This window comes from Lagopus muta, chromosome 6 (genome assembly GCF_023343835.1).
Source record: "Lagopus muta isolate bLagMut1 chromosome 6, bLagMut1 primary, whole genome shotgun sequence".
Classification (NCBI taxonomy): Eukaryota; Metazoa; Chordata; class Aves; order Galliformes; family Phasianidae; genus Lagopus; species Lagopus muta.
Genome location: NC_064438.1, coordinates 15,241,302 through 15,264,905, shown reverse-complemented (window position 1 = coordinate 15,264,905; position 23,604 = coordinate 15,241,302). Strand labels below are relative to the sequence as shown.

Genomic DNA, 23,604 nt, shown 5'->3' with positions numbered 1-23,604 from the left:
ATTGGTAAACTGCTGTGAGCACGCAAAGACTTAAGATACATAATTTATAAAGCTGTATTTATGTAGCAGTGCTTTGTGATGGAAGGTTGTGCTGAGAAAGAGTTTGAGGTGGCGGTTTATTTTTAGATGAGCCAGAAGTCTTTGTTTCCATCCCATTTCAGGCCCCAGCACAAAGTGATTGAGAATCTCCAGAAACCCAAAAGCTTTTTTCCCCTCTAATGGCAAGAGAGAGTATGTAAATAAAATTGACACACATAAAACTGCAATAAAGTACAACTGTTTCATGAATTTATAACGTGAGGGGGCAAAGTAATAAGCTATAAATTCGTGTCAGTCATCCTCCTTTATTAAGAGCTGCCAAGCAACACGTGTGACGGGCAGTGCAAGAACATGTACAGCTGAATGCTTTCCATTTGCTGAACTGGGAGGGTTTGATTCCTCACGCTCTGTGTGTATTTGCACACGCACAGGGCTTTAATAGCTATACGATAGCATGGTCTTACCATAAGGTAGGCAAAAAAAAAAAAAGCAATATGTAATTTTTAATTAATAAGGGTAGATGAGTTAATTACCAAATCACCTCGGGGAGGATCATGAAATTTCATGACCTGTCGTTTGCAGTGATAATTATCTTAGATGAATCTTTTAGGAAACAGGACAGCAGAGGGATTTTCTGTTGGTCACCCCTGTGATCTCTGCATTGATCAGGGGTGGGGCTGCCCTGGGCTGCAGTGACCTTTACAGCTGTCTGGTCATTGTGGGCATCTGGGCTGTGGATGTGGTCAGGGGAATTTCGATCAGTGCTGCTAATGGTGCTGATAAAGGTGGACTTAGATTAAGCTACGCTGATATTTAGACACTACTGATAGCCTTGACATCTAAAGTGACAACAGTCACGTGCAAGCCACCTTAAATGTCCAAAAGTTAGTTGCATGGGTCTGAAGTTAGACCGAAATATTTGCAGTCTTTCTGTGTTGTATCCTGTAGCACGTGACAAAGGGAGATGGGATTTGTTCCAAAAATCTTGAGCAGTTCAGATGCTGACAGCAGTATTTGTAAGACGAGAAGGGCACTGTTAGGTAGCCTGTGGTGCGGACTTGTTGTTTAAAGGATGCTTCATACTCATTTTTACTTCGTAATCTCTGTGCTCACTTCGGTGGATTCCCCAAAACAGATAAAGCCAAATAAAATATGAAGACAAGGGATGCTATGGGCTCTCCTATCTATACATTGCAGTGACATTGCTGATCGGAGATGTGTTTATTCCAAAGCAGCTGAAATGCTTCCATAGCAGATAGTTGGTTCATGATAAGAGAAGACTATATTGTTTCCTTTGGGGATAACTAGTGCAGAAAAAAAGATTATTTGAGGTGGCATTCATTACTGATGGCGTGCTGCCCATGCTTGGAAGTGGCTTGGGATACAGCAATCGTATATAAATAGCATTAGTAAGAGTGCAGAAAAGTCTCAAATGTGCTATTGCATAGCAAAGCCTAATATAAATAAACAATCATTAAAAATTGCTAACATAAAACAAGGGAATAATCTTTGCTTTCTCTTGTACTCCCATCCAATTAGAATAGTTGTCTTGACGAGACATTTGGACTCGTCAGTGAGAGATGCTATTCTGGGCATAATGCTGGTTTTGTTACAAGAGACTGCTTACATGGCATTGTTAGGCAATTGTGATGGTAGTTAATACTTTGTTTGCCTGTACAAATATTATTAACAATCCATTTAGAAGAATCCATAAAAGATTTGGAACTCATCTTCCTTGGCTTTCTGATGGTGTTCAGTGAAAGCAGATGAGCTTTGTGAAGTGAGGCTGCTTATCATTTGGGTGTGATTATTGCTCACAACTCTGTTATTGATTAGGGCATCGATCCTAAAAGTGGCAAAAACCTTTCCTAAGGCTATGTGAACTATTTATTGATGGGACTATTTCAAAAAGTCTTTTAATGAAAAGCTTGTGGTGGTGCACAAATTTCATCATTCTCCCTGTCTCAGTGAATAGCTAAACCTCAGTAAAGGAAGGTCTTAGTGGGTCACAATGCATTTCAAATTTCATTAGTGTTGCTACTGCTAGTATGCTTGGCTTCCTGCATGGAGATATATTTATATCTTGGGTACCCTGGTTGGGGTGGTTTTGTTTAATACAGGAAAGAATATTGAGACTGTGTGCATTCATTTTGCCAGTGAGCTCTTAGAGCAGACAAGAGGTCACGTTCCATCCCAGACAGTAATGGGTTTTCACAGCAAAACGTGGCAGTGGTTGCAATGGGGAGGCCACAGGGAGAGAAAAGGAGAAGGAAGAATTGCATCAGAGTGATCTGAACCAGACCTTCAATGCACAATTTTCTTTTGTACGCAAGGCACGAATACCTTCGCCTAGTATTCCAGGTGTTACATAGTTCATCTTATTCGCAATACTAAGCTCCCCCTTTACATTGCTTTCATTGATTGATGCTGTAGAATGCTGTTATTCTGCACTGTGGAAGTATCGCTAGCTTTACTATTAGCATGAAGGAGCCTGTTAATAAATATCAGTGACAAGTTTTTCATGCGTTGTTCAGATACGAGAGTCACGCTGGAGTCTGTCACAGAGCTTCCTAGCTTTTAGGAGCTGGGATATTGTGTGAAAGTCCAACTGCTTTCTGAAACCTTCCTGTGCCTACTGGAGGTGGCTCAATGTACAGAACCATAAAGGTTGGAAAAGACCTCTAAGTTTATCTAGTCCAGCTGTCAATCCATCACCACCATGTCCCTCATTGCCACACCTACACAGTTCTTGGACACCTCCAGGGACAGTGACTCCACCACCTCCTTAGGCATCCTTTTCTAGTACCTTACCACTTCTTTTTCTCAGAAATTTTTCCTACTGTTTTTCCTGAGCAGGACTTGAGCCACTCAAGGAGCGAGCTGCCCATGTGATGGTCTGTCTGCAGTCCAGCACATTTGTCTTTGAAAGGACTCAGGGTATTGCTTGTTCGAGGCAGGGCAGATTGCAGGCACATCTGTGATGGGACCAAGGGAACAGAGTGCACTGCTTCTGGCATTCCCACTAACCTGCACCTCTGGCCCTCTGCCTGCCCTCTGACAGTCTTCAGAGAATTACTTGGCTGTGACCCTAAATATCCTTGTATCTGTGTCATTCTAGTGCCACCAGCTGCTGAGCAAATGACTGAACATCGAAAGTACAAATGGCAGGGGAGAGTATGGAATAGCTGTATTCTTCAGGGGAAGATGACCTACTTGATTGGTTAGACCAAGAAAACCAATTTCTCCTTGAAAAGGTCTCCATCAGGAAAATTAGCCATTATCACAGTGAAATTACATCAGCATGATTTGGGACCTGTGGAAAGGATGCTCTTAAAACCAGCCTTGAGATGTAAAGAGCCAAACACATGAGTAAAAACAACATCCCCAAGCCTCCCCCACTTCAGGACAAAAAACTAGGGACTCTTTTCCTGATCTGCCTCAACTTTCAGAACTAAGATTATCTTCTGCCAGTGTGCATCATGGGAGACCCTTTATTCAGAGCATTTTTAATCAGATATAGGCTTATATAGTCAAGACTCGTTATTTCTTGGAAGCTTTTGTGAGGAAGGATATCAGCCTTAGCTCTTTCTTTCCCACACTATCAGCAATTTTCTCTTTTAGATACACAACTAATTTTACATTCCAACTATAATATGTATCTATATGCACTCTAGGGGTTTCTATAGTAACCAGCCCTGTGCTATCTGCATACCTCTATGGATGGATTATACATCTAACATAAAAATATTTTTACTTGCATTTTGCTGCAGACTGTGCCTGTTAGCACATGTTTTAAAAACATCTTGAGTAAAATGAAACAGAAAGACTGTCTCTTTTGGCTTTGTATTGTTTAAGAAATCTGTTTGTTTATGTTTGGTTTTCTATGACCCCTGTCATCTTACTTCAGTATATCTCAATCTAAACCTTTTCAATGTCTAAAAGAGAATAACACTACAGACACCAAGTAATCTGTGTTATTTCTTGTGCAAGAAATCTGTGTAAACCAAAGAACTGAGCTGTGGCTTCTGGTGTCATTATTTGGTGCTCATTATCCATAGTTTCTCCTGGCATCTCACCAGATGGTTTGGATAAAATTCTCTGTAGATAATCTCCTTTCCAGAAATCTCAGTTCTTATGCTGTGTAGAAGACCAAATTTCACCTTTTGCTTCTTTCGTTTTCAGTATTTAGCAACATGTATGTGGCAACAAGTGACAAAAATTGCATCTAGAACTCCAGATCTGGTTGTTTCCCAGTTCATGCTCCGAAGTCACTAGAAACTATTATTTTACAAAGGGCACATAACTGAGATTGCAGAGCACATTTTGTTTTCTTCCATTTCTGCTTCTTTTTAAAAGCTTTAACTTCATTTTATTCATTCTGATTCCAGACCCAATGCATATATTCTTCCTTAGGACTGTATCGATTTCATTACTGTCATCCCAGATGAATTTAGAAATGATGTTTGAGGAGCTTTAACGCTTTTGCTTTGTTAGAGGTTAAAACTCAAACCTGGAAAGACAGTGACTAATTAAAGTCACTGACAGTTAAGCATGTGCTTAAGTGCTTTGCTGGATAAGGATGGCACTGAGCATATTGAAGTGTTTCAATGAATTTTGAACCTATAAAAGGAAAATACAGTTTTTACACTGGATGTGTTAACTCATAACTGTTGCAGTTGTGTTCTTTTGTAACAGTAGTTGATAGATAACTATGATTTAGAAGAGCAAGTGCTTAGGAGAATACAGCTCATAAAGCAGCAGGGATTAACTGAAAGGCTTTTTATTCACTTTTCCATTAGCAGGGTGTCAGTATGATATTCTGTCTTTTTACATCTTCAGTTGGCCCTGAATTTACTTTAGTTGTATGGGGCCGCAATTTAGTGGTGGAACTCGACTGGGGAGGGATAATGAATTTCTTAAGGCTTAAGCTCTTGAGGCTCTTTCCTCTGCAGGATAACTGAAAAAACAACTTCTTGTGTTTCCATTATTGACACTATGAAAACAAATGCCTTTCTTATGATATTTCTTTTCCCATAAGCTCCAAAGTCTGTAGAATTTTCAAGCTTGATAAAAGCTCTTGCTATTTGTCAGGCTCACACTGGCTGGAATATCCTAAAACAAATCTTATTTATAACACGAGCTCCTAAAGTGTGTATCTTCAAACCTGTGCCAATAGCAAGGAAGAGAGCAATGAGAGCATGAAACCCAGGATGATGCATAACATCAGCTTTGAAATAATTTCTAGCTGTATACTGTGTTGCACCACTGGACAGCAGCTTGTAATGGAGAGGCAGACAGCAAGTGAATCACCTTGTAAGAAAAGGTCTCGTGCAACAGTGCTGATTGGGGCAGCGAGTGATCTGCCATGCTGGCTGGCACTAGTGAAGAGGAGAGCTGTGTAGCTCTCAGAAGATTCTGGGCACATACATAATGCCCCATATTGCAAGATGACATTTTTATACTTGAACCTTAACATCACTTTCCTAAGCAAAATGCAGAAATGGAGTGGCTAACAACTAGTTTCATAGAGCTTTTAATTTTTAATTGCTGTGCACTGCTTATCTGCAAAGACGAAGAGATTGACATTTGAAATACTTTGTGCTTTCCTCAGATGCACTCTTTTGAAACATCTTCCTCAGAGTCATAGAGATATCAGAGAAGAGTTTGAGAGTGGACTAAAATGACACCAGAACAAAATAAAATTTTGGCTGAAGCTAATATGCTACAGTGAGTAGATGTTCTTATCAAGAAAGTGTTGAGTCTGAGAGTAGAGCAGCATCCATTTGTGATGTGTAATTTCTGTGGAATAATGTCTGTCTGCTAGGTGGATCTGGCGCTCATCCGAGCTGAGACCAGACGTGTCTGTCTGTAAAGCAGTGCGGCTGAGAGCCCGTCTGAATTAGGCAAGGAAATTATTTCCTGAGTCTTCTACTCTACAGAAGGGATTTGTGGACTGCAGGTTTGTTGTGTTGGTTTTTGTTTTGTTTTGTTTTCCTTCTGTGCAAACCTCATGACGTAGCCTCCTGTTGAAATCCCAAGCTTCAATAGACTTTTTAGGTCTATCCTATGACTGAATAGACTAATGACTTTTCTACCCTTATGCTGCTCTGAAAAGACCTCCTTAAGGGACACAGCCTGATAGCCAGGGTGCAGAAGACATGCATGGTGCACAAGGCATGTGTTTGCATTCAGCCAAGTTTTAATAGGCTGCTTAATCTCAGTAGTGGGAAATCAGGAGACTTCTTGCAAGGATCTAGTGGCTCTGTAAGCCAGCTCTCACTGATTATTTGATGCAAATTACGAGACAGCTGAAGTGCTCTGGAGTGATGACAGCTGAGAATTTGCTGGTGGCTGTCCAAATTCCATAAACATTACTGACAACCTGGGTCATGATGCAAGAGCAGAAGGCAGTGATAACAGGAGAAGGGAATGCGTGTGTGTGAAGTGCAGAAGTGGAGGTATCTTTACTCAGCTCCAAAATGTGTGAAATAACTCGATCCTTATTTCCTCTTTTTAATGTACTCTAGTTTAAGTACTGCGCTGCTTGTAGTTTAGCTGCTGATTCACCAACGCTGGAGCTTATAGGGTGATCCTACAGCTTAGACCTGCGACTGTAATCACTGTGCCCAGTGGAAGAGAAATACAGCTTCTGCAGTGGATCTGAGGGAGGGAAAGAGATTTCTGACCTTGTAACTAATTGCGTGGCAGATCTCCTCAATTTGGTTTGAATAGGCCATGCTCTCATTAAAAAAAAAATTATATATATATTTATATATGATAGTATGACGTGGGTAAGGAGAAACAGGGTATTAACTCTTTCATTGGTGTCTCTCTCCATAAACCCATGTCTGAAAATAGGCTGATGCCAAGCAAGAAAAAAACCTTCACGTTTAAATTCTAAGTGAGCACTAAAACTAGAGGGGGGAAAAGAGTGAGGTAAGGAGAACTTACAAATGCCCATAATGTTGACCAGGTTTCATCTAGCCAAATACCCGGCTTTGGGTCATGGCCAGTTAGGAGTGCTGAGAGGGAATATAAGAAAATGGATACTTTTCTCAGCTGCTTCAATTTACAGTTTTAAGTTCTTCATACGCAAGGTTTGCATTCAAGATGTCATTTCCAATAAAACCAGTGCACTTTGCCCTCCTTGGCTTTGTGTAATCTCTTTTTGACCCTGCTTATATTTTGATATCCACAAAACTGTGGCAGCAAATTCCAAAGTACAGGTTAGTGTTTTCGTAAAAAGTACTTTAATTGGTTTTAAACCTGTGGACAAAATGAACTCTGCCTGTTTTAAAAATTATCTTTCTCTATTTTCCTTTCCTATCCAATACTGGATTTTAGGGATTGCTTCTATTCCCGTCTCTTCACTCTCACGAATGTTGTCCCCACGAACTGATGGTTTTTTGCTGATTCTTTTTTAAATCATAGCTAAAATGATGTTGCTCAGATCACGGCCATCCTACATGAGGCTTGCACTTATTGTTTGGCTCTGCAGTTCAGAGCCCTAGAGCCTAATTATAATAAAGGCAGAAAGCACTTCAGTTCCTCATGCAGTACTCCATTTAACTTTCCAAAATCCAAGGCACAAAGAGATGAACTTTTATGACATCCTTGCCTCTTACATTTGTTAGATTTTAGATCTCTGACTAGCAAGAGAATTGCAGCATGTGCTACACTGTGGTGATGCTGCTGGTGAATATCAGATAAGCTCTGCTGAAGAGCCCATCCCAGAGGTGGAACACTGGCTGCACGTTCAGTATATGGTGATGTGATGCAGATACAGGTCCAGAGATTTATTTGGTAGTCTGAAGGCCGTACCAATGCTGGCTTGAAGATGTTCTCTACAAGTGGCCAGCAGTCTGGTTTCCAGATCCTTCAACAAGACAGGCAGCTGCTACAGCAAGAAGTTGTCTGTGTGCTTGTAGAGAAAGCTGCAGTCCCTGCAGTAGCACGTGAGCTTCTGCTTTGTGCATGTAGGATCCTGGATTCATTGCATCCTGTCAGTGTACATATATATTACATTTCCACCTGACATATGTATCTAGCTAAAAGAAACAGTTATTTAAGTACGCCTTACATTACAAGAGCATTTGCTGGGTAATGTTCACATCACAGCTATTAATACTTTGATGTTGATTTTTTCATTGTAAGCTCTTACTCCATAGTTAAAGGAGGGGGAAGAACATTTGCAGTAGAATAACTGCGTAGCAAGTGGGATTGAGAAAGCCATTTTAAGCCAGTTTAAATTTGTGGAGACTGGGAGAGAAAAATCTTTCTAAGTGAATTATTATAACTGTAAAAAAACTGGTCGTGCTTCCACTTGAGTCCTGTTATCAGTGGATTTTTTAATATAACAGGAATAGTTTTTATCTAAAAGGGAAGTGTGATGGGTAGATCCTAATCAGTCACAGTATGAGAAGCCTTGATTAGATGCATTCTCAGTGTAACAAAACCAATATAAAAAACACTTAAGGACACCAACACCATTATGATGAACAATGAGGCAATTTCTCCTGCTGTATTTTAAGTGTGTAGCTGTAACTTCAGAATTATTTTCTCTAACAGCACGCATATATCCGGGGTTGTTTGGGATTACTTTGTTTACAATAGTGTAAGATCAATTTTAAGTGTATGCTCTAAAGCCTGAATAATTTATTTTGTAGCCCATTAGAACAATTTGGAGGATCTAATTTTGCAGACAGCTTTTCTGCTAAGAGAGTGAACTCGCACGTGGCTGTGTCTCCCAGGGAGAAAGAGATGGACTGAATCTCTGCTCTTAGGGTGAGCCACCAGCTTTACTGCTACACTCTGCTATTTAAATGCCCACAAGCAATTTGTCGTAAGCAAAATGAACCACTCCTTCCACAGTCAACTGCAAAGTCCAGGGCTTGCTAAGGACCCACTGTTTATGTTTTTATAGTTGATACTTTAGAATTGAGAAACTGGCACATTGGATAGCCTCTTCCAGGTTTCCACCACAGTCTCTCCTAGACCACAAACATAATTAAAATCTCAATTCAATCTCCAGTCTTAGGGCTATGAAACTATCCCAGATTGGGCACTAGAATAAAAGATTTTACTAAAAAATGCAACATTTACTGGAAAAAAATGTTAAAAGATGCTGCATTCTGTTGTTTCATTCACAATTGCCTTGCTCGAGAGAGTGGAATATCATGAACAATTAGGCAAAGAATGTGTTAAACATTCCACAAAAGATTAAAAAATGTCGTCAGTGGCCTGACATCTGGGGATTTTTTCTTCTTTTTTTTTTTTTTTTAATTCTTTTTGAATTAGCCTTGCAGTCTCCATGTAGTACCAATACAGAGTTGTGTAAGGTTGCCAGCTTCAGGCTGTAGTCTTATCACTAATCTTTTTGTTTCAACATTTAGTGTGTGTTCTAAATGTGACAGCTATTTGCAAGGAAGACACCAGATATTCAGGAGTAGCCCTGGTAATGGTTTTGGTTTTGCTTAATTTTGTATCTCAGCAAATCCTGAAGGCTGTCAAGACTTGTCATCTCATCACTCTTCTTCTGCCTGTTTGACCAGCAAGGATTGAGAGATGGAGTAGAGGAAGAAAAAGTGGAGGAAAAGGAACAGCATAAGTTACTAAGCAAAATTATCCATAGTTTAATAGCTTCTTAGAGACAAAGATGAAGAAACCAAATCAGGCAGCAAAGAATCAATTATGACAGTTCTCTTCTGTTTGAGATACCTTGCATAAATAAACATGATCCCTCTGGTCCCTGGAATTGAAACTGGGAGTTACACTTCTGTTCAGAATAAGAGAAGCAAAAGGGAAGGGAGCCATTTGGAACCAGAAAATATTCTGCCCTCATTGGAAAGGTTCCTGTGGTTGTCTTGGTGGATCTTGAGTTCCCTTATTTGTTTTCTTAACCAGATGCTTGAGTGTTACTGTGTCCTGTGGCCACAGACTTAGAGTTGTGGCTCAGCCCTTGTTGAAAAGAGTAGCGTAGACCAACATCAAGGGCATCCTCCATTTTCCAGGTAGTTGTATGGCAGCTCCATGACTGTATTCAAGCACCACGAGGAAACATTCTGGTGTGGGAGGAGGAACAGGGCTGGAGTAACGTGCAGCAACCTTCAGTTGTGTGTGCTGCTGTTGTCTAAGAAGCACTTTGTGAAATCCATTATAGCTAAATGGTTTAATGCTCAAAGGATCCCTTTGTACTTGTTAGATTTTGGTTAGTCGACATAAGGAAAAAGTATGTGTTCCCTCTTCAAAAACAGAAAGATAATGAGCTGATAGAGAGCCTGAGATATATTAGAGTACCTCTGAATCAAGGACAGCATAGTGAGGTGCTCCTGCTGACAAACTGACCTGAAATATTCAGCCCTGATGTAAATGGGACAGCCACAGTTGCAATGTTCTACATCAAACATCTGGTTTTTTGAAGTTTTGTACTGCCAATGGTTTCTCTGTTTTGCAGCCAAGAATGACTGTGAAAGGAGATGGTGCTGTAATCTGATGTTCTAAGGGAAATGTCATCTTCGGTGTTGTGTGTTGTACATCATAAAGAACCTAGTGGGTGGTGGAGGAACAGCAGGCATGTCCTTACCCACATCCTAAAATACAAGCAGGAGTTGTAGGCACCTGTGTTACTTGAAGCATGTAGCAACACAGAGAATGTGAAAAGGAATGAAATAAGCTGCCTTTTATTGGTGCTATGGAATTGCTTTACAAGAAAGAACTGGCACTAATTGCCAGTGCTCTGATTATTCTGGTTTTAGCTTGGGCCTCTTCCCAATAGATATTATTTTACTGTCTTCCCTTTTTAGAGCATATATGCCTCCTTTTTTCCATTTTTTCCTTGGCCTAGGATGATAACTTTTGTTTACGTGTCCTCAGGTACTCCAGATAATTTTCTATGGGTTATCTTCCTTCAGTATTTTTCCTACTCCTGTCTGCTGGTTAGTCATTTTAGACCACTGTAAATATCACAGTACACAAGTGGGCAGTGAAGAAAGGTACTTCAGTGTATGTGGTCACTGCAGGTACTGTCCCTCCTTGGTGCTTACCAAGGGCACATTGCACCAGCTTGAATGTTGCGATATGGGATGCATATATATGGAAAGACAACTTAATGAGATGTTGTGAGTCCACGTGTCCTGGTCTGCCTTCTCTCAGTGGAGACATTCAGGTTGATGCAGCTGAGGTACATTGCAATGAGGTACAGTTTTTCTTCTTAGGTCTGAGCAAAAGCAGTCTTGTTTGCAACTAGGGTAGAGCCACCATTCTTGTCTCCTCCTGAGAGGAAATTCAGTATCATGCAGAGGCAACCTTAGCAATTAGCACTAAGAAATTGCTTTGGCTTTTGGGTTTCTCTTCTGTGTTTCATTTCAGAGGCTTAGCTCTGGCCCAGGATTAGCTCTGTCTTTTTCCTCTTCTGGTTCAGGAGTTGCCTTATGTTCATCCATTTTATGCAGACATTTAATTGATATGCTCCTATGTGTGGCTTACTACTCTATGAATGCAATTTTTTTTCCTCACCTTTAATTGGTTTGGATAATAAAGTGCAATTATAAAACTCAATAAAAATTGGTTATTTTAAAGGGAAGGTAGGAAAGAAAGAAATGTAAGTGATGCGCTGCTGTGTGACTGTATAATAATGCAAAATCCCCTTTGGTTTAATTCTATTTAATTGCTCAACTTTACTCAGTTTGTTACAATTGTGCAGACTTTATCTCAATTATAAGCAGCAGGCTTATAATTGTTTGCATTTTTAAAAGTTCCTTGTGTATATAATAATTGTAAATTTGATGTTTTTGTGGTGGTGACTGCCTTTGCTGCCATGCTCCCTTCTCCTTGCTCACATACCAGAAGAGCCTGTACTACTGCTTCCCTTTAAGATTTTTCCTAAACCAGTGAAGTCCTCATCTCATCTGAAATTTGGGCCATTTTTTGATTGTATTATCTTATTGTTAAATTTCCTCTTTATAAAATGTTTTCCTTTGTCTGCTTTGTCTACTTTGGGCTGAAAGTGTTGTAACTAAAGATTGTTCTTAGGCATGGCTGCTGGGTTTACTCCAGTGGAGCTGTATTGATTCACTGCTGTATTGATATGGATTAAAATCTGGGGTTACTTTGATACAACAACTGAGCTTATTTTTCACTTTATTTTTCCAGTTGGGGGGCTGTGGAATCCTTGGAGTGGGCATCTGGCTGGCAGTTACTCAAGGGAACTTTGCCACCCTCTCTTCATCTTTCCCATCACTGTCAGCTGCCAATCTGCTGATTGTCACAGGAACTTTTGTCATGATCATTGGCTTCGTGGGCTGCATAGGTGCCATCAAAGAAAACAAGTGCCTCCTGCTGAGTGTAAGTATTAAGCTGCTGTGCTGTTGTAGTGCTTGCTGTTTTAAGATGCTGGCGCTATTCCTATGCATGTTACAATATCCTGTATTTCAACAGAGGTGGTCCACTTGGTGTGTGAGAGATGTGAATATTGTTGGAGTCAGTCTTTGTTAATTCTGAGGGGTTGCTGCATCATTTGTGACTGTGCTTTTAGCCTATCTTTGCAGGATGAGACCTGCAAGAAGGGAAGGGTTAGTGGTTATGTGGGTTTCCTTGAACTCTTCAGAGAGGAGGGAGAGATTTGTGAAAACATCTTTGCAGTATACCCTTGAACTGTTGTTTGCTTAGCTTTGGAAGCTACGTCTTCTTAACATCTGCTCTAACGGCACTGATGATGTGAAGTCCTGGGTGGAATTTTAACTGTAGGCAGAAAATGTGAAGAGAAAAACTGATTTTGGTTTAAACTGGAAATGATGTCCTTTAGACTTGGCAGTGTTTATTTTGCCAATCGTTAGCTCTCCAAAGATTGAGATGTCAGGAAGTAAAGGTGCCAACATAAGGAGGTTGTTGTGAAATCAAAGATTAATAAGTTACCAGCTGTCCATAATTTAGCAGAAGCTCGAGCCATACAGCTAGTGCATTTTATCAAATATTGTTTGATGCCACTCAATGCTGGACTGACTTTACAGTAGAGAGGGCTTGTTGTAGTTGATGTTAGTGTATACTTTTAGTCCTGTCGAATTGAAGACTGAGATGGCATTGCTGCTGAAGTCTTGTACTTCACAATGAGGTCTATCAAACCTTATAGTGAAGTGAAGCTGGGGTTTCATTTACTGAGCTGGCGATTCCACTGTAAAAAGGCTGTTCATCACCTTATTTCACACAGATCAGGATCTGTCAGTCCTCAGTACTGCGGGAGTTTCTGATATATTGGCCCTCACTAACCTTTTTGGCATAGGCAAATTCTCACAGGATAACTTGTCCTTGCTGCAGCTAGAGTGAATCTACTCCGTCAACTAGATTTGCATCCTTTTGGGGAGATGCAGCTGTTAAGGCTTCTTGCTCCTCCTAACACATACAGCAAAATACTTTTGGTCTTGATTGCACTTGATTGTATTTGGTGGATCAAGTTAGATAAAATAATAGAATCAATTTGTTTTAGAAACTCTTCGTATGGGAGAGCTGGGAAACTTGAGTTAATTTGGTACCATCACTGAGCCCTATTTATCTGTCTAGTCATTCTGTGTGACTTCTATTTTACTTCACTTTCTTCACTTTGGAAGTGTGTTCCCTTAGATCTGATATTGAGCTGCTATATAGAATCATAGAATCACCAAATGGCTTGGGTTGGAGGTGACCGGAAAGGTCACCTAGTTCCAGCCCCCTGCCATAGTCAGGATTGCCATTCACTAGATTGGGTTGCTCAGAGCCCCAGCCAACCTGGCCTAGAATGCTTCCAGGGATAAGGCATACACAACTTCTCTGGGAAACCACTTCCAGTGCCTCACCACCCTCTGAATAAACAATTTCTCCCTTATACCTAATCTGAATGGTACCCTCTTCAGATTAAAGCCATTATCCCTGGTCCTATCACAACACATCCTGATAAAGAGTCCCTTCCTATTTTTCCTGTAGGCTCCCGTTAGGTACTGAAAAGCTGCTGTAAGGTTTCCCTGGAATATTCTGTTCTCCAGGCTGAACAATGCCAGCTCTCTCAGCCTATCTTCATGGGAGAGGTACTCTAGCCCTGTGAACATTTTAGTCACCTCCTCTGGACCCACATTTGAGCATGACAGCAACTCATGAGTAAATTGTCTTGCTCATGCGTGATGTTTCTGCCGTATCTTCTTATGCATTATTTGGTTTAGCTAACTTTTCTTAACTTAGAAACTATTTTTTCCTAAGTGTTACTTCTGTCTGTAAACAAGAGCTTTGATAGCACTTTGACAGAGAAATTGAAGTCCAGGCACACAGATATGCTTAAGTTGGGCTGATGGAAGCTATTTGACAGTATAGGTAGTGCATTCTGTTGTGCTACTCACCAGATAGTCTATTTGATTCTCTTAATATCTTCCTACTCATTAGCATTTGGCCAGCCCCCGCAACTGACCAAGTAAAGAGGCAAGTGCTAAACAAACTTGCAGAACTGAAATGGGCAGAAGTGATACAAGGTCTGCAGGCAGTTTAAACAAATCCATGGTGGGCTTATAAACAGCAAAAAAAGATCTTAATATCAATATGCAAGCAAGAAGTAAAAGGTAGGAAGTTATGTCATTTGTATCTTTCACTACCCTATATGCAATAGTCTGATGAAGCTCATCCATGCTGGAGGTGTTCCCCAGGATGCTATCATGCTGGAGTGGCAAATCCTCTTGTTATCACCTATGTATGTGAGATAAAACATTGCTCCACTGAGCAGAGATTTCTGTTTATGTCTGAAGGAGCAGCAGGTTTCATTGCCCTCCTTCTGTCCTCTACTGATGAGTGTGAGAGAAAGACAGGAATATTCACTATGGATGCAGACATAAATAAAGATGATGTGAATGTCATCTGATCCTCCATATGTTCTGTCCATCCTGCCTGTCACCTCCTGCTCTGAAGTCATGCCCTTGAGATCTTGAAGATTCTTATGACATTGCAAGCATATGAATTATATGGACACACCTGGTGTAACCAAGTACAATTTGGACCTCCACCTGCTGTTGTCTTCTGTAGCACGCCCTATCCTAATGACAGGATTGGAAAGGCAGTTCTCCCATGCAATGGAAGCATCTCTTGTTTAGCTTTCTAAAAGCAGAAGAAAGAAGAAAAAGACGCTGTAGCCTCAGGTTGCTGCTGGTGTTTGGATAGGTGGTTTGGAGGAAGTAGGTGGTAATATAGCCAGAGGAACAAAGCGAGGTGGGTGTATTAAAATAGGCTGAGGGTGGAGCAGGGGAAGAGTACTACCAGCATAGTTCACCTGCACTGGAGCAGCAGAAGCCTTTTCAGTGTTCAAGATAGCTGGATTTGCGTGTATACGATGTTGCCTTATGAATTCTGGTTGATGATGTGATAAGGTGTTAGATTTATTTAAGGAGCCTGCTTGGGTAAACAAGAAATGAGCGGTTTCAAAGAGACATTTCAATTTATCTGTATTTCATACAGGAAGTTACAGAGCAGAGGAGGCTCTAATCCTCTACCTTTGTGTTCTCTAACTTTCCTATTAGGTTGTCAGTGCAAACCTTTAAGCTCTTTGGTATGAGGCTGTTGTGATGTTAAGTACAAATGATAATAATTGCATACCTCTGGAACTGCCAATGATTTTGAAAGGAAGGAGAACAAATAAAATGTTTCAAGTAACAGAGGACAAACAGAGAAGGGAGGCCAAAAACAGCAGTAGAATTTAATTTGTAAATGAGATTTTTTCATAGCTGGGTGTAAGGAACTTCAGGAATGAACTGCATTAACCCTGTGAATAAAGTGTTTAGATAACCTAAAGCTTCACAGTTTTACTGACTTGAAAAGACTTATCTAGTGTCCACCAAGTAAGGAGCTGGCAGATATCTTTATTCAGTGGCACTGTATAGCTGGGGACACTGCCTCCTTAATCTTTTAAGAAACAGGCCCATTTCTATCTTTCTGCATTCAGAGAAATGGAATAATATGAAAATCTAAAATGGAGCACGACAGAAAAATGAGAAGGAAACCTCAACCATCCTACGCATTCTGAAAAAAAGTATGCAGATGAGATGAATTGCACAGCTGTCATTCTAAGATTCACTAAACAAAGAATAGGTATTTACAATCATTTTTATTTGCTCCAGCTACAGCGTGAAGGAAGATAAACTTTTCCATCATTAAATTTCCCTAGGGAAATCAAAGCAACTAGTATTTCTTGAAATAAGTATACAACCTGGCATATATAATCTTGCATCTGAAAGCAGATGCAAGTTGATGAGGGAAGCAGGAGAACAATGCTTTCTTGCTTTAGTACGATTCCTTTGACTTCTCTGCTATTCTGGCTGCTCAGTATCATATAACAGCAGTGTCTGTGCTAAAAAATTTTCTGTAATTAGAAAATGGCAGCTTTATTCTGACAGGTTGGGTCACTGTCCTGAACAGAAGACAGCTAATAAGAGTCTGACTTGAGCAAGAGAGATTATTGACTTCATGGATCTTTTTCATAAGTATCTGATCACTCCCTACAGTATCATCTACCTATGCTGCAAATCTCCATAGGATATTCTGAAGAGAAAAAAAGTGGGGAATTTGCTGTTATTTCCTCCTCCATTGCAAATGGCTTACAGTTCCAGTGTCTGTCAGAGCCATTAGCCTTATCTTTCATCTTTGGGAATTTTGACAAAAACTTGCAATGTGTGTACTTGAACATCATTGTAATGTATATGCTTTTCAGCTGAGGTCAAGTCCTTGCAGAAGGTAGGGCACCAGCTCACTGTGCCACTCTAGTGCAATTGGTTATGATGATTTGATCACAGAACTGACATCCCCCTTAGGCAGTGACTGTATGTAAATGTGCCTGTGCTGTTGCTCTATGCTAGAGAAGTTCATGCCTGATTAAGTACTATTTTCTCTTTCATGCTCACTTGTTGACTCCACTGATTTTTAAGTATCTGTGTAAAGATCGTCTTTTAGGTTAACTGCTTAAGATTTATGTTTGAGGACCTAAATTGCCAAAGTTCTGTCTTGCATACATGTTTTGTTCTCTCTTTCATATGCAATGTACATCAGTGGGCAAAAAGGAAAGGTCACTGTGGATAGCCCAGGTTAAAAAAACCCAACTCCAGATGTTAAATCATGATGGATCACATTATTCATGATCTGTATTACAGTATCGCCTGCAGGCAGCCCAAGAGATCAGTCAGTTGTGTATGAATTCTGAATAAACTCCTGGTAAGGAGCAGTCCCTGCCCAGTAGAGCTTACCATCTAAATGGATAAGACAAATGGACAGTGTTATTACCCTCATTAGACAGATGGGGAGCTGCAGCACAGTGAAACCGAGCATCTTGCATAGATTGCACCGGGGGAATGGGGTGCAGCTATGAAACAAACCCAGATTGTCTAAATCACAACTCAGTGCCTGTGTCGTCTTTTCCTGATGTTAGTAGAACATGTCCAGCTGTCCTGTGTTCTACAATAACCTTTAGCGAGTATTTAATCCATGTTTCCATAATAGTGATAATAACTTGGAATTTTTTCCTCACATGTATTATGCCTAAATAATAAATAAATGTTCCAAAGCAAAGTTATCTCTCAATTTATGTCCTTTTGAAAGTGCCCAGTCGGTACATTCAGCTGGTTTCTAAGTCAATTACCCTAATTGCAACATTATTTTCAGTTAAGTGGGAAACAGGAGATTTAGAGAAGCTGCCAGAAAAGGCAAGTGAGCGTTGTGTAATGCAAAATTTTTGAAAACTGGAACTTACTTTTGGGCCAGGAGATTGTGTCTGCCTGGTTGTAAGAGCTCACGTGTGTAGATATGTTTGAAGACTCTTTTGTTGTGAATAACAACCCATGTTGTTAGGTTGGTAGGTGGTATGATTCATAGGCAGTTTCATCCTGTCATTTTGTGCCACTGTTTTGTTATTGTTTTTCCCCCCAGGATTTGGTACAAGGAACATGTTCTGCTCCCGGTTGGCATGAGCACAGTGGGCAACGCGCCTATCAGAAGAGGTAGAGGATGGGTCTGCTTGTGGAGATATTAAGGTCTAAAAAGGCTTTCAGTGTATGTAGGTGATTCTTTGCCATATAGTACAGGAGTATTTTAGAATGGGGAAGGGACTTGAAATAGAAAAAATGCTGACTTGCTCTCCGATGGCTGAAAGTAGTCATCATTCTTGTGAAGTGTCAACAGTGGGCATGTATCAAATCAAGGATCAGATAAGAAAGAAGATGGCTTAGACATGCCCTGTTTCCCCTTGTTCCTGATTAAGCCTATTTTTTGTTTTGTTTGGAGTTTTGTTTCCGCTAGAAAAGCTGAAAGAATGATTAGTGACAAGGGGGAAGAAAATAATCATTAACAGACAGCTCTGTATGCTCAGCTCTATTTAAGTGAGGACTCCATGTTAGTAAGTGAGGAGTTCATCACAGTTGCTAGTGTGAATAAGATCAGAATTAAACCTCTGTGTTAGGTGAGCCTGGCTGTGGAAACTGCTGATAGTCTATATCTGAATGACTATCCAGCCATCAAAAGCCTTTTATTTCTGGAATAGTCCTAGAGGAAAAATGAGTGCCAGTGATGTTTTCTGCTGCGCTATTGAGAGTTTTCTGAAGTTCAGCCAGCTCATCTGTAAGTGAAATAGCAATAAAGAAAATGAGGAAAAAGTTAATGAGTGAGAAGAAAAGACAACTAAAACCCCTACTGTTTTCAATAGTATTACTGCATCCAATCAGTGAGCTGACAGCTGAAACTCTATTGGTGATAGGGAATTTATTTCAGAACAACTAAATGGGAAAGAAATAGCCCATGAATGACTTCATCTCAGTAATTTTATGCTACAGAACAAACAGTAGATTCTCACCCCAGCTTAGCACATCAGCTTATGTTATTTTAGTGATCTGAGTAGAAAAATCAAGATAATTGTGGCTGCAGACACAGCAGCAAGTGATGCAAAGATCAGAAAGACAGAAGGACACGCAGTGATGTGCCTGAGAGCGTTCTATGTTGTGTGTAACGCTTCTTAGGTAGCACTGCGTTGCATGTAAAGGTGCTTCCTTGCTGCCTCTTTAAACTGTAAGCAGTGAGAACCAAACTTCAGTAGTCTGGTTGCCTCTCCTTTATTATTAAGCACTTAGGTCTGTGAGGCACTGCAACAAATTGACCAGAGAAGCTGTGGCTGTGCTGATCGTGGAGGCATTCAAGGCCAGGATGGATAGGGCTGTGGGCAGCCTGATCTACCTAGTGACAGCCCTGCCCACAGCAGGCGGGTTAGAGCTAGTTAATAATTAAGATCCCTTCCAACCCAAGCCATTCTATGATTTTTTGATAAGTTTTTAATGAATTCTGCTTGTCTGATACTGATACTAAAACTTAGGATTGGGTGAGTCCTTCTCTTCCTTTTCCTTTCTTCATTTCTGGTAGTAGCTAGGCAAAATACCTGGGGACAGAGGGACAGAAAGAACAAAGATGGTTTCCTTACCTTTTTTTTTTTTTTTTTTTTTTTTTTCAGACTTCAGCTCAGGCTCAAATATGTAGAACAAGCTTATGTCATAAGGTCATGCTTGTATAATGTAGACTGATCTATGCCACTAGCACACAGTACGTTTCAAGTCCTTCAGTTATCTTACGTGGTGCCGAGATGCTGCTTTATGGCAGACAAACAGAGTAATGGTGCCATGAGCAGGAGTCAGCAGAGCTGTACTAGTTTGTAACAGGTGAAGGTTCAAGCTGTTTGTCTAAGTGGCTATCAGTGTTTCAGAGTTCCCAGCGTCTGGCTGATTGACCCAGTGGTACTAACATTAGCCTCCAAATAGTCTGCGTGGGCTCAGGATTCCCCATCACTTAGAAAACCTCCTTAGCCTATCTTTTCAGTCCAGGCATTGAAGCAACTTTTATATGCTAGAGTTTAATGAAAATTTAAAAAAAGACCAGAGTCTTTTCCAGAATCAGACCTTGACAGCAAGCCTCGTTTTGTCCTGCTGCTGTCTGTAAGGATTTGAGGCAGCCCACAGCTACATCAGTGCGTATCAAATTGCCAGGATAATTACGTAACCCAGTGAAACTCATAGAGGAAGAACAGAGCATGAGACTACATTGTGCTTGGATCTCTGGAAAATACTTTTGAGTAAACTTGTTTTCTACCAGGGCTTGCATCTTCAGACAGATAAAGCCATGCACTAATTGTCTGACTTATAAAATGAAGTTCTGCTGATTTTTGTGGGATCTTGCACTGAGCTAGGGTCACTTGTGAGATCTGTTAGACAACAGGACTTTACCATTCCAGAAGCAAAAGATAGATGAGTTGTATGATCCTCACCAGCTCGGACATTTGTTTCACTTGTGAACATGAAGTATGATGTTATTTTTTTTCCTAACAGTGCAGTCATTTCCTCAGATGAAGCCATAGGTTTAAAGAAGCAATGTGTGGGCTTACATTCCCATTCATTTGCTATTTTAGCTACTTTAGCACTGCTTTCTGAAGAGCATCACTGGCTTTTCTCTTTACAGATTTGAATTACATTAAATTCAGAAGCATCTAACTCTGGAAATAGAGTTGGAAGCTAGTTGGCACAAGTCATTGATGCCTATCAAGAAAGGTTTCATTGATGTTAGAGGCATGTTGGTTCTCCAGGAGGAGGATGTATGGAGTGGAACAAAGTAAACCAAGCTGATTTGCTGTTCATTTTATTTTGAGCTGTTGCAAAACTGACCTATACACATCTGAAGCAGCAGTGGTAGTACATGTAGTACGTGTCTGTGTGGTACAGTTGGGAACTGCGGACTGGGTGGAAAACCAGTGGTGTAATTTAAATACAAACAAAATGCTCCAACTTGTCCTTTTTACTCACCTCAGCCATGTGCTTACCAGTATTTCCTTCACTTGCAGTGCAGTTTTGACTCCTAGAAATAAGAGACATCTTATTCTTATAATCAGCAGATGTGGTCCCATTGCAAGTTTAACTCAAGATTTCCAAATGCGTAAGGGGAAACCTGCAGAATTTCAGTTTTGTTGTTTTGTTTTGTTTTCCCCTTCAGGTCATGCTAAGTCCCCAAGCAGCCCACTCATGTCACTTACCCTGATCATCCCGAGGGCACGTCTATCAGCGTGCCCAGCAGCTGATGGCCAGATGTTCAGTGAACATGGATGTGAAGCCAGCCCTGCCAATTTGCTTGCTCCTCGGGCAGAGCAATGAGGACCAGTCACTGCTGCTCTCAGGGGCACTGAGCTGGCCAATTGCCTGTCATGCTGCTACTTCAGATGACAAGAAATATCCTGGGGAAGGTAGAGTCAGGCAGAAGCTACGTTTACTGAGTACAGAGGTGATATTAAGTCTGAGTAAAAGGTGTAAATTTAGACACTAATTCACTTTATATGTCTTTGCCATAGGGGAAGAATACTGAATTAATCCCAAGACAGAGTCTTTTAGTTGTATTTTGCATTAGCTGTGTCAGTTGGACTCAAGTAATTGCTGTGCTATTAATGAAGTAGCACACGGTCTTGAGAGAGCCAGTCTGATCTTTCAGTTTTTCTTAACCTGTGTCTTAGTTTACAGGTCGGCTGAGTTTCCGTCTTGACTAGGATTAAGGTAGACACCAGATCACATTATGCCTTCACATTACTTCTACAGGAGAGTTGAAACAACCCTTAAAGAGAGTCAAAGGCCCACGAGACCCTTGTTTATGCTAAGAAATAATCTGTGGTCGTGTTAAGTGGGCTTGTACCCACCTACTCTTCTCATGTGCCAGTGATAGCTAGCTAATACTTGAATTAATTTAGAACCAGTTTTTGGAAAGGATGGGAAATGACTAGAAATAGTAATAGTATGGGAATGTAGAGTTTCTCAGCTCTCATGAGTGCTGTAAGGCTGGATAATTCCAACTGAAAGCAGTAATGAGACTAAAATGAAATGATGATAATCTGCATTAACTCTGCATATGTTGTATATCTTCCCATAAATAGTTACTCTAGACTTCTTTGAGACTTATTCATCAGCAGGAATATCTGCACATTCATAAAAAATACGGTCCGAACATAAACCAAGCTGTGTTATATATCCACCAGGCATAATGCATGCAAAACTTTGTCGCAATCAAGATGAATTAACTGTTAAGGCTTTTAGAGAATAATAGCTGATGAGCCAAATTTAAATACATGCCATTTTCATAATGGAATTTCTGTTCATAAGTCTGCTCTTACACAGTACTGCTTTTTTACGGTTTATGAGCAAACTTAGCATTTTTTATACTGAAAAAAAATATGAAATGATCATGGAGCTAAAGAGATTTACTTCTAAGCAAGTATTAGAAGCCAGGTATGCACAGCATGGCTAAGAGAGAGTTTGGATAGGATGTATAAAATGTTCAAGGAGTCTAAATACTATTGGCGGAAGGAAAGTATGGCACTACAAGAGGTGTGAGCAATAGTATGGAACTAACAAAAGGAGAATTTGAACTGAACATCAGCAAAAACTTTGGTACTGAGATGTGAAATCTGCTGTGATGGAAACAGGTGGATGCAAGTTGCCCTTTCTCTTTGTTGTGAAGTTCGTATAAAGGAGCAATAGAGTGGGATTTTCTTGACTGTAATGCCAGTTGATACTACTGTCTTGGCTCTGTCCTGTCATTCCTTATTCCTTGCCCTGACTTTTTTGTACAAGTATTCCAGACTGCAGAAGTCATTTCTAAGTTGTCAATACAATTGACACTTTTTGTTCTGTTCTCTCCGCTTTTCTCAGTTTATTGTGGGAGAAGGCAGGAGATCAGAAGGTTTTGTCAATACCAACTGTAGAAGTGCAGCAGCTCCCCTTGGCCTCCTAAATGTTACTTCAGTTATAGAGAATATAATCCATGATAAGATAATGGAAAAATTAAAGAGCATATTAAATTCAAGCTAAATTCTTCATTTTCCAGTAGGTTGGTAAATTGTGGCTGCTATAAAATCCATGAAGTTCATTTGGCCTTCTGGATCTCTGAATTTGTAGATAAAGGTTTGATTTGTGTTTGTTTATTCAAAAAAGCGAGATACCATTTATACCTTCAGCATTGAAAATAAAATGATGTCCCTGCAGAGAAGGTTATATGCAGAACGCAGTGTAATATTTGGTAGTACATCTGTTTGTATCAAAACGTAATCCAAAAATCAATTGAGGGAAGAAGGAAAACAGCCTTTCTTTTTGGCTGATAACCTCAGCCTACAGCACAGTAATATGATCTGATAATCTTCCTTTTAAACTCAGCAATAAGGGGCCTTCTCCTTTTGATCAGGACAGTAGGGACCTTTCAAGTGGGCAGAGAACCTGTGCTTTAATATCTGCTGTTGTTTAAAATAAAAAAATGTGGTAAAAAGATAAATGTAACAATTGTGTGGCCGTGGGCTCTTTTAAGCCTCAGAGGTCATTGCCAACCTGTGTGCGTCTGTGATTTTAGGAGACTGTCTTCCAGTTACTGGAGCTGTGCTGATCTCTTATACCAAACTTTGATCTGTGCATGTTAGGACCAGGCAAACAAAATCTTTACCAGGCCATCAGTTCAGAGCTGTCTTGGAAGACCAGCAACTTGGGCCCAATATGAATGCTCTGTAATTTCTTC

The 23,604-nt window shown here is 40.3% G+C and overlaps 1 protein-coding gene across 15 annotated transcripts in view; it reads left to right on the top strand.

Annotated features, from left to right (window-relative positions):
• Window positions 1-23,604, top strand: part of TSPAN4 (tetraspanin 4) — a 390,254-nt gene that overhangs the window by 315,203 nt on the left and 51,447 nt on the right. For all 15 annotated transcript variants that reach the window (XM_048948854.1, XM_048948853.1, XM_048948863.1 and 12 more), the window contains one exon: window positions 12,190-12,381. In XM_048948854.1, the coding sequence (XP_048804811.1) occupies window positions 12,190-12,381 (192 nt within the window). The remainder of the gene's footprint in view (window positions 1-12,189; window positions 12,382-23,604) is intronic.